An 11771-nucleotide genomic window follows, 5' to 3' on the forward strand; every position below is an offset into this window, starting at 1 on the left:
GTTCGCTCGGTTAATCAGTCTCTATTGGGGAGTTGGCTCAAGTCACCGATGACTCATGTTGGTTTCTTCTCTGTATTTAGGTCTTCGAGGAGCTCCTACTGGACGCAGACTGGAGTGTGAACGCCGGCAGCTGGATGTGGTTGTCGTGCAGCTCCTTTTTCCAACAGTTTTTCCATTGTTATTGCCCAGTTGGCTTTGGAAGAAGAACCGACCCCAATGGGGATTACATCCGGTAATGTGTTATTTCATTCCCGTCTCTACGCAAAGCACAACCCTTTATTAGATGATGTCTACTACCAAATGTATTTAAGAAAAAAAAAAAAAAACCTTTCCCAGGATTAGAAAAAACAGCTACTTTCTTGCAAAAACAGCACCACCCCTGTCTTCAGGTTGTGTGGTATTACAGTTCAGCTCTATTCACTTTAAAGGAGACCTGCTTTCATCCCTCCCCCCCCCCCCCCCCCCCCCCCCCGCGCTGGTTCCCCTTATACTTACCCTGTCCCGCCGCCAAAAAATCCACGTTGGTAAACCATGCGCGCGCTCACCAGAGATGAGTCCAATGCCTGTGGAGAATGACTGCTCTAGTCATTCTCTATGGGCGTCGGACTCATCTCTGGTGAGCGCGCGCACAGCTTCCGACGGGGATTTCTCGGCGGCGGGACAGGGTCGGGGTCCAGGACTTTGAGGAAGGGGTAAGTATAAGGCGCTCCAGCGGGGGGGGGGTCGGGTGTTCTTCCCCCCCCGGCAGCTGGGGTGACAGGTCTCCTTTAATGGAGCTGCAAAACCCCACACACGAACTGTGGACAAGCAGTGGCGCTTTTTTTTTTTAAGAAAGCGGCCATGTTTTTCTAAGCCTGCATAACCCCTGGCACTCTAGGTTGATATTTTTGCCATATTGCAGCTCACTTGTCAGCTTTGCTGTGTAGATTGGGACAGAGTTAGCAGAGGGTGGTGGCTCTGAAATCTAACATACACCCATGCTTCTTTGTTTTTGTACGTGTATCTTTAGGCAGGCTAGCAACGCTAGACAAGACTGACAATTTATTATTTTTTTCTTTTTAGGCGATATTTACCAATTTTAAAGGGTTTTCCACCAAAGTACATTTACGATCCCTGGAACGCTCCCGAAGGAGTGCAGAAAGTTGCGAAATGTATTATCGGGGTAAATTACCCCAAACCAATGGTGAATCACGCAGAGGCCAGCCGTCTGAACATTGAACGGATGAAGCAGATATACCAGCAGCTTTCCCGATACAGAGGACTCGGTAAGATGGATGAACCTCCTTCCGCCATACATTGTTAATATAACGTCCTGGACTTGTATGATAATAAGACTGTATGCTATTCATTCATATAGTATTATCATACACCAATAATGTGCTTGGTGCCATTTCCTAATACCGTAGTGTTCCTCTTCACCTTTTCATGTGTTGTCACTAAATGTGGGGTACATGATAAATGAAACTCATCATTATTTTATCTATTTTTTTTTCTCCCTCTTAGGGCTTCTTGCATCAGTGCCTTCAAATCCAAATGGAAATGGGAACGGTGGTCTCATGAGTTATTCCCCAGGCGAGAACATGCCTGGTTGCAGCAGCAATGGAGGTAAACTGCTCGGGGTCAGATCTCCACTTATTACAAGGGGATTCCTGTGTTGTATAGTTATTTTATGTTGCTAGGCTGTGATGATCAGGGATGGTCTATCCTCTGGGACCCCCGACAATACTGGATCAGCGTTGCCCATCATTCCCGGTCTTTTCCTGCAGAGTGGTATTCTGGCTGTCGCAGGATCGGCTGCAGCTCCTGGGTGTTGGAAGCATTGCTGTAAAGTGGCAGCAGCATTGAATTAGTGCTGCAGCCCCTTTAATACCAGGATTAGTGGTGTTTTTTTGTTTTTTTTTCTTTCAAATCAACTGGTATCAGAAATATATATATTGATTTTTAATTTACTTCTATTTAATAATCTGAAGTCTTCCAGTACTTATCAGCTGCTGTAATTTTATTTCTGTTTAATAATCTGAAGTCTTCCAGTACTTATCAGCTGCTGTATGTCCTGCAGGAAGTGGTATATTCTTTGCAGTCTGACACAGTGCTCTCTGCTGCCACCTCTGTCCATGCCAGGAACTGTCCAGAGCAGAAGAGGTTTTCTATGTTAATTTGCTACTGTTCTGGACAGTTCCTGACATGGACAGAGGTGGCAGCAGAGAGCACTGTCAGACTGGGAAGAATACACCGCTTCCTGCAGGACATACAGCAGCTGATAAGTACTGGAAGACTTCAGATTATTAAACAGAAATAAATTACAAATCTGTATAACTTTCTGACGCCAAAGTTCCCCCTTGATTGCCATCTGAGATAATTATTAAAGGGGATTTTCAGTCATCTGATGTCATTTCAATCAGATTTTTGTATTGGATAAATTAAGAGGTTTTCAAGCATAGGCAAATAGAGCTGTGTTGCCACGTATCCATCCATAGGCTTTAGTAGGGTACTAATATGGCGGCTTACTGTAATATATTGAGTAATCCTGAATGATTCACCAATGACATGCCAATACTGGGTGTGACAGTGGTCGTTGCCCTTGTACAATCGTATACTTTCCTATAGTCAAGGACTTTTAGCATAGTGCTGTGTTAGCCACCATGACTTATACTGGTTATATGAAAATTTAGCGTCTACCTTTCTTTATTACAGGATCAGGAGCCGGCGAGGGCAACTCTGCCAGCAACTCCAATAATAACCAGGGAGAGAGTCATTCCGGGACTGGAAGCATTCAAGGTACGATGGGATCTCCAAGCAACTAATGGTTGTAGTCAATAAATGTATAGTACTCACTGATGAGCGATGGCTGCCGTGCATATTAAAGGGCGTTATCCAGGCTCAGGAAAACATGGCCACTTTCTTGAGGAAATGGCAAAATCCTTATCTGACGTGTGTGTGTGTGGGGGGGGGGGGGGTTGCAGACCACCTCCATTGAAGTGAATGGGGCTGAACTGTAATACCACACACAACCTGAGGACAGGGTGGCGCTGCTTTTTCAAAAAAGTATGTCTGTCCCCCCCCCCCCCCCCCCAACCAGGATAGCCCCTTTAATTGGAGCTGTCTATTTAATGGTTTATTTGTAAGCAGATAGTTCATTAGTAGGTGAATCAGAATTCTTTGTGTATAGAAGGTTATTACTCTGTTTGATCGCTGTTTTTTTACATTATATTCTTGCACTTCTAGCACCACTTCATGGATGAGCCTGCTCCATTTATATGTAGGAGTTGGTGCTCTAGTATATGGGGCTTACTTGTCCTATTGTATTAAGTGGCGGGTGATCACGTGACCATTGTTTAAAGAACTATTGAAAGTCATTGATGTGTAATTAGAAATTAATTGGATGTCTCCTCTCTCCTAGGTTACTGGCAAGGGAGCAGCATCCTGCATTACAACCACGGAGACAGCCAGCAGTCCTACTTAATACAAGGTAATTACATCTACATCTCATGTATACTCTCCGTATAAGCAGCATAGAACTGACTGAGGATACATGTCCAAACGCCTTTCTGGTTTCTTCTCGTCTATATACTTTGCACTTACAGCAGGTTATCCATTTCCAATACTAGAGACTCCTTGTAGGGTGCCGCATTAGGAAAAAGACTCCTTACACTACGGAGCGGACAGACAGACTCTTGTGACGTGCCCCATTCACTTTGTGTAGCGGGACAACGTAGTAATCCATCTGTCAATCATCTGTTACTATAGTCACAGATGGTATTCAACTAGCAACTTGGTATTAAGCCCACCTAAGTTGGTCCTTCCAGTCTCCTGTGGATCCAGTAGATTACAGGGCAGTGATCTTGTATTATGCAGCCGCTCTGTGGTGCCTTACAGTTGCAAAGTGTGACCGAGGCCTAGGCTCGCTTTTCTCGGTGTTGCTGTGATAGTCCTCAGTCAGTGCATATCCAGTTCATAGCACTCTTACGTGGTGTGCATAGCATAGACTAAAGGGTTATAGCTGAGGTTTACAGTCACCCAGTAAGACCCCAAGTCATTCATGTCAATCTTACATATAGACCTTTAGGGGGAGATTTATCAAACATGGTGTAAAGTAATACTGGCTCAGTTGCCCCTAGCAACCAATCAGATTCCACCTTTAATTTTCCAAAGAGTCTGAGAAATGAAAAGTGGAATCTGATTGGTTGCTAGGGGCAACTGAGCCAGTTTCACTTTACACCACGTTTGATAAATCTCCCCCATCGTCCATACATAATGATACATATATAGTGGTGTAGATGAGCTAGGTGTTTGTGCCCATCTGTTTTAGCAATCTCCTATCTACCCTCTGCCCACAGCAAGGAACAGTATGAACTCTGTCGTGTCTTCTGGCAAACGTCCCAACCCAGAAGAGGAGACTCAAAGTGTTGGACCTAAGGTCCAGCGGCAAAGCAGCCACTAACTTGGTGAGTGTCGGCACCGATTTTAACCAAATTATTCACTCCTGAGCTGCCAATCTCTGTACTACGAAGGGCTGTCTTTATTTGTGTAGGTGTAGAGTAACGGGAAGCTAAGGGATCCTTTCCTAGAGAAGCGCATGTTTATTTAAAAAAAAAAAAAAAAAAAAGAGGCAGACACTCAACCCGTAAAGGTGATGTCAGCTTGACAACTCCTAAGAGACAAAAAGGGGTCCCATTGTTACTGTCATTTGAATGTGGCGGCTAAAATCTGCTATATGCCAGGGATCTGTCACCTGTCTGTGATGTGACCACCCCTTAAGTAAGGCTCTCCTGGGTATGATCACCATGGATCCAGCTGATCATCCAAGGGTGACTGCTTGGAGTTTTGGTTATAGTTCCCTGACTTCTATGTTCCCTGTAGTCACATAAACCATTTCCAATGAGCATTAGAGAGTATCTACTTGGTAGAGCCTGGACTCCTCCATTGAAAGAAGTCCTTGATCCCTTTTCCAGTTCGTAGTATTATAGCTCCAGGATCAATCGTTTTGGTTGTTTCTCAGTTCATGTTGGCTACTTTGGAAGGTCACCGTAGAGCATATTCAGTCATGTCAGATGTCATGGCAGCTTTTCAGTTTGTAATCCCTCATGGGGCCACATATGTAGTCTCCTGATCCATTGTCAGGGATCTGTGAACTCTAGAATAAAGACATGTGAGAAGAAGTTTTAAGGTGAATCTTCCCTTAAAGTGGAACTCTGGTTAATGAAAAGTTACCCCTGTTCAATCCCCACCCATAAACTAAGCTTGTGTGTAATAGGTTTCTCCTACATGAATTAGGATGTTTGTCTGCACTCACACCCTGAAGTCCTCACTGCCTGGTCCACTCTGCCTTCACTCCTCTGTGACCACTCCCACCCCCGCCCACTTGAGACAGAGGTCACATGATCTGTCTCTTCTGTTGCCAGGCAAGCTGTAGCACCTCATCTGTAACCCTGCTCACCACGGATATCACACAGTAATCGCCTGACCTAGGGTGCAGAAATAACAGCGTCTCCTGAGTAGTATAGGGGAAAGGAGACACTGTTTCATCTCTCTCAGATCTATCTTTGTAGATAGATAGATACTGTGCAAAGCAAAATCAGATGGAGCTAGAGGTGGACAGATACTACAGGGGTGGGTTGGTTCTGAGCTGCAGTGCATGCTGGGAGATGTAGTTTCCCCTGCTAGGGGATGTTAAACTGGCAAAGTTTGTAGAAGTGTTTGAGTCTGGGCCTGGGAGCACTGTGTTCACAAGCCTGCTAGGTCATACACCCTCACTAGAGATGAGTGCAACTAGAGCATGCTCCAATCCGATCGCTCAGCATTTAAATATCAGTGGCTGAAGGAGTTTGATGCAACCCTAGGGAGTCCTGGCTGTATCCATGTTTTCCCAGACTCTCTAGGGTTGCATCCAGCTTGTTCAGCCACCGGTAATCAAATGCCGAACAATTGGACTCAAGTTGCGTTCATCCCTTACCCTCCCCACTCTGCCCTCCTCCTCTTTATACATACTGCCTGAATCCGTGCCTATGCTGCTGTGATCACATGACTCTTCAGGATGTTCTCTCTACAGACACATAGCCGCTTGTTTTTGATAGATATGTTATCTGTTAATGTGAATGCTCCTACAGCTGATACCGGCAGGGGGGTGCTGTGATCATTTGTTATATAGCCTGTTTAATATAGAAATCAATAGAGAGGTCAAAAAAATAATTAAAGGCAATGGATAGGATTCTATATTATAAGAATAAACCATTCAGGTTTCTATTGGATCACTGGAGTCCAAATAAAGAAATAAGCCATACTCTGTGCTTTGTTGTCTGGGTTCATGAAGATGTCACATACCCCATATTACATCTGTTATTCTGCAGTCCTGTATACCAGCATAGTACAGCCATTCATGAGTAACAGATCAAAATATATAGATCACATACCGTTCCTAGAGTTTGAGTGTGACATTTCTTTTCTGGAGCTCACTTTTGGCTTTGCTGTATGGACTGGGACAAGTTCAGCAGAGTTACCTCATTAGAGAAGGGACATTTGATGATGGATATATAGTGGTTTTAGGGACCTATAGGAGACGTAGCACCTCTGTATACAGCTTCTCCGGTATTTAGGGGCGAGGGATCTGTATTACATCCCTTCCTGGAGACTGGGACAAACATGGAGAACAGAGGAATGCAACATACAGGACACTTGAACCTATAACATAAAGTATATATGTATAGATATATGGTCAGTACACTTTACCTTGCCTTTAAGGTTGGTGTATAGATACTCCATGACTTGTTTACAGACTATACCCAGATATTGCCTCCCTTGTGTCCTATTTTAAATGAAAGTCTCTTCCTAAGGAGGTTCCTTTGGCTTGTCCATTAATCATATTCCAAAGCCTGGATGTAAAGCTTAGCTACCTAAGAAGAACCAGAACCCCCTTTAGAAGCTACCTAAGAGAACCAGAACCCCCCTCCCTATGTACTCTCCCTGGTTAGAGATGTGATGAATTAAACAGTACCTAGTGGATTTGCCTCTATAATGTTGTATTATGTTGTTGACAAATCATCATTTTATAAAATATATAATATATATATATATATATATATATATATATATATATATATATATATATATATATTTCTGTTCCGTCTGTACACTGTAGCCAGGAACTCAGCCAATTCTCTCTCCTTTCCAATAAGTTATATAAATGTGTGTGTAATGAATTGGGAAGTTGGGAAGGAGAGAGAATATGCTTACATACATACAAATTTAAATGTATACATTACACACACACCACATAATAAATAAATATATACAATATATTATGTGTATATTTTTTTTGTTTATTAGTAGTACATATATAATGCTATTGTTTACATATGATACTTTACTCTTTACATGGCGTTGATCCCATCTGTAACATTATCACTCCCTTCCTCCCCACAGATGTCGGCAGTCGCAGAGTGACCTGAATGGATGGCTTTTTCTCAGTATTGGACTTTGTATGTACATAGGACCCTAGATAAAAGTGCGGCCTCACCTCTGAGAACTGTCGTGGACTGTTGTAAGCTCATCGGTTTGTGAAAGCTTAATTTATCGCTGCATTTCTATTTTTATCTTTTAAGATATTTCAGTAAGTAACTATATTTTTGGTTGTTTTTTTTTTCATGTACATATTCCTGTAAGTATTTGGTGACGCTTGCTTTACCGATGTGTAAATATGAATTTCTAAACTAGCTATAGACCAGCGCAATATATTTTTGATAACAAAATCTGTATGACAAGAAAAGACCCTAGAAAACGTGAAAACTTTTTTTATGGTGTGTATTATTTTTTTTTCTGTATAGTGTTATAGCCCTTTGTAAGTGATGTAGCCATTCTGTTGCACCTGAATTCTGTTTCCCCCACCGGAATGCTGTGACTATTCTGGCTGGTGATATTTTACAAGTGGATGTGTTATTGACTGAAGCAGTACTTAAAGGGGTACTCCAGCGATTATTCCCCCCCCCCCCCCCTCTCTCTTTCAAATCAGTTGGTTTCAGAAAGTTATAAGGCTTTGTAATATTAAAAATCTCAAGTCTTCCAGTACTTATTAGCTGATGTATGTCCTGCAGGAAGTGGTGTACTCTCTCCAGTCTGACCCAGTGCTCTCTGCTGCCACCGCTGTCATGTCAGGAACTGTCCAGAGCAGTAGAAAAACTTTGGACAGTTCCTGTGACTGACAGAGGTGGCAGCAGAGAGCACCATCTCAGACTGGAAAGAATACACCACTTCCTGCAGGGCATACAGCAGCTAAGTATGGGAAGAATTGAGGTTTTTCAATAGCAGTAAATTAAAAATCTATATAACTTTCTGAAACCAGTTGATTGGAAAGAAAAAAATCGCTGGCGTACCCCTTTAAGGATATATGATGTGCCGGCATACGATGCTTCATACAAAGAGATTCTGCCCTATAAGCCATGCTTCTAGAGGAGAATTCCATACAAATTGTCTGTATCACATAGAAAAGAGAACCTATCACTGCCTAGATACTAGGGTCCATCTTATATATTGCTTTATAGGGGAGATCCCAGCCCCCCGGTGCATGGAGAAGCCAGTACTTGTCATGTGATGCCTTTATAGCCAATAACACAACAAATAACCAACCATGCCCATCTTGCAATTGGCTAAATAGACCCTCCTCTCTAGAGTAACTTATAAAACATTCAGATATAAGTGATCGGTTCTCTTTTAAAGGGGTTATCCAGGATTACAAAAAGCATTGATACTTTCTTACAAAAACAGCGCCACCAGGTGCTGTTTCTGGAAGAAAGTGGCCATGTTGGATAACCCCTTTAAGACTAGTGAAGGGAGTATTGTATCCTTGTTTATCTACATACCTATGTACAAAGGGATTCTCTGGGATGGTATAACCGGACATTAAACAATGGAGTCCCAATTGTCCCGTATGGGATCTGGGAAGATTGGAGGGACAATAGATGGACTCCACATTAGACGTTACATATGCTATTATACTAGTGACTGTAGGTGTAGGAGCGGCCATGTTTACATGCAGTACAGGCCAGTCTTCATGGACCTCCTAGGGGAGGGGTGCACAACCTAGGGCCCTCCAGCTGTGGTAGAACTACAATTCCCATCATGCCTTGGGCAGCAATACCCAAATAAAAGGGTGATCTGATATTCATCATAGCTACAGAATACATACAGAATATTTATATCATTTCAGAGAACCCCTTTAACACCACCATTGATAATGTTACAGAATGGCGTCTTTGTTCTATCCCGTTACATCTGTCCCATGTTCTGTCATACAACACAAAATGTAAAACGAGAAAAAAAATTTATTTTTGTCCTCAATCGAATGTATAATTTTATGTGATCAACCCAATATTCACCATACCCCAATGTCCGTCTGTCTTTCCTGATAATTTTTGGCCCCGAGCACAAAGCAGCTGTTGCAAAATTACAATTCCCAGCATCCCTTGAAAGGTTTATAGTTGGCATGTGTTTACTTATTTATTATAAAAAAAAACCCATCAAAATGGGCTGTAACCTACCGACAAGAATGCCGTCAGAAATAGATTGTGTATATAACAGTGACTGAATGTTATTTGGTTGGCCCTTGTGTATATAGAGAGATGTATACAGTATTTGTAGCATCTTCAGGGTTTTGCAGGTTTACTAAAACATGGCTGCTTTCTTTTAAAAACAGCGCCACTGCTGTCTACAGGTAAATGTCTGGTATTGCAGCTCAGTTGTATTGGAGAAAATGGGATGAGTTGCAGTACCAAGCACCACCTGTAGGCGGAGAAGAGCTCTTTTTGGAAGAAAGTTGTCGTCATTTGAATCCTGGTCCACCCCTTTAAATCTCAGTTCAAGTGTTTTTGTGCACCCTAATAAAAAGCTGCAGACCAAATATAGAAGACGAACTATAGAGAAATTATATATATATATATACACACACAGCGGAGAAGGCGACGCTTTCCTGCGAGGGGCCACATGTTACGTTACATTGCGGAATCTCCCGTTATCCCAACCTCAGTAGTAAGAAACTACAAGTACCAGCGCTGCAAGCTGAGACTTGTAGTTCATCTTGTGTCTTACTCCTGAGTCACTTTCTGGTGCTGTGTTTTTTTTTTGTTTTTTTTTGCCAGATTAGAAGCCCAATAACCCTGTGTATTTTTAGGAAAGGAGTAAAAAAAGAAAAAAAAAATATTATTGAGTTGCCGCCGCTGTGTATATAGCATGCATGCCGACCGCTCCTTATATACTGTTCTGCTGTCATGTTCTTGTTTGTCTTCTATTTGTACACCCATTGCCTTTTTTTTCATTTTTAAAGAAAACGTCCTTCTAATAAAAAATAAAAATAAATTTCGCAAGTTCTGGTGTGTTCATTATTTTATTTATTTGACACTGTGCTGTTTTAACATGGGTGATCTATGAAAGGGGTTGTCCCAAGATGGGGGGGCGCTTGGCTGATCTTTGGGGGCCTGAAAGCTAAGACGCCCATCAGTTATGAGGACGGAGTTCAATCATTCCCTAAATGAATCGAACAGCAGCACCCATGCATTATCTTATGGACTTCCTGTTTGTGCTGTACATTCTAGCAAGGAATTCCACCAGTTCTGTCTCCCAATAACAGATCTGGACTAGATCTCCGCCCACTAAACGGACAGGAGCCTCAGTAGGGTCATATAATTGTCGAGTTCCCAGCTAGAGTGTACAGAAAGAACAGGTAGACTGACAAAATATATCTTGTAGAAGACAACACCTTTTTTAACTTTTAGACATACAGCTAAAAACAAAGACAAACTGGATTGTCCTCCTGAGGAACGTTGTCTGGCTTGGCTTATTAAATCTCCAGTCATAATAAAACACAAACACTGTCTTAAAGGGAAAGTCACCATCAAAAAGTAGTAAAAGAGAGCTGTTTTGCATATCCTTCTTCCCAGAATACTTAGTGGAACATGAATGGACTGTAAATCTTCGCACCCCTTTTATGGTGTCTCCTTAAAGGGGTTGTCCAGCGAAAAAATGTTTTCTTTCAAATCAGCTGGTATCAGAAAGTTAAATAGATTTGTAATTTACTTCTATTTAAAAATCTCAAGTCTTTCCATACTTATAAGCTACTATATATCCTGCAGGAAGTGTTGTTTGTTTACATTCAGAAACAGTGCTCTCTACTGACATCTCTGGCGGAGTCAGGAACTGTCCTGAGCAGGAGAGGTTTTCTATGGGGGCTTGCTGCTGCGCTGGACAGTTCCTGACTCCGCCAGAGATGTCAGTAGAGAGCACTGTTTCTGAATGTAAACAAACAACACTTCCTGCAGGATATATAGTAGCTTATAAGTATGGAAAGACTTGAGATTTTTAAATAGAAGTAAATTACAAATCTATTTAACTTTCTGAAACCAGTTGATTTGAAAGAAAAAATTCACTGGACAACCCCTTTAAGGAGGAACATTACCCCTTTGGTAAAAAAAAAAATAATTATGTATGATGCGTCTATGAAGAGAAAAACACTGCGGCACTCACAAGCTTTATGCAGGAACAAGTTTATGCCATCACACGGTAGTGGATACAAAGATAGGCTACGATCGTTTTACGCTACTCACTCCTCCTCTTGGCCAACAATCATAGCCTGTTTGTATCCAGTCACAAAGAGAATGATAAAGTGACAGTTCCCCTTTAATAATTCTGGAACAATCAGCAGGTTAGACAAATCTGTGGGCACAGGGTGCTGTGGATGACTGTATGTCTTGTTACCTTTATCCTCCCCCCGTCTTCATTGTTCTCTA

General features: G+C 42.1%; 1 protein-coding gene across 2 annotated transcripts in view; it reads left to right on the forward strand.

Moving 5' to 3' along the window:
• CRY1 (cryptochrome circadian regulator 1) overlaps positions 1-10352 on the forward strand; it is a 43585-nt gene extending 33233 nt beyond the window's left edge. Inside the window, exons 8-14 of one of the 2 annotated variants that reach the window (XM_069968634.1) lie at positions 81-232; positions 1063-1265; positions 1504-1605; positions 2695-2778; positions 3401-3469; positions 4338-4445; positions 7420-10352. In XM_069968634.1, the coding sequence (XP_069824735.1) occupies positions 81-232; positions 1063-1265; positions 1504-1605; positions 2695-2778; positions 3401-3469; positions 4338-4441 (714 nt within the window). In that variant the 3' untranslated portion in view covers positions 4442-4445; positions 7420-10352. The remainder of the gene's footprint in view (positions 1-80; positions 233-1062; positions 1266-1503; positions 1606-2694; positions 2779-3400; positions 3470-4337; positions 4446-7419) is intronic. The other variant, XM_069968643.1, reaches the window with a different exon arrangement.
• The last annotated feature ends 1419 nt before the right edge of the window (positions 10353-11771 follow it).

This window comes from Dendropsophus ebraccatus, chromosome 1, assembly GCF_027789765.1.
Source record: "Dendropsophus ebraccatus isolate aDenEbr1 chromosome 1, aDenEbr1.pat, whole genome shotgun sequence".
Lineage (NCBI taxonomy): Eukaryota > Metazoa > Chordata > Amphibia > Anura > Hylidae > Dendropsophus > Dendropsophus ebraccatus.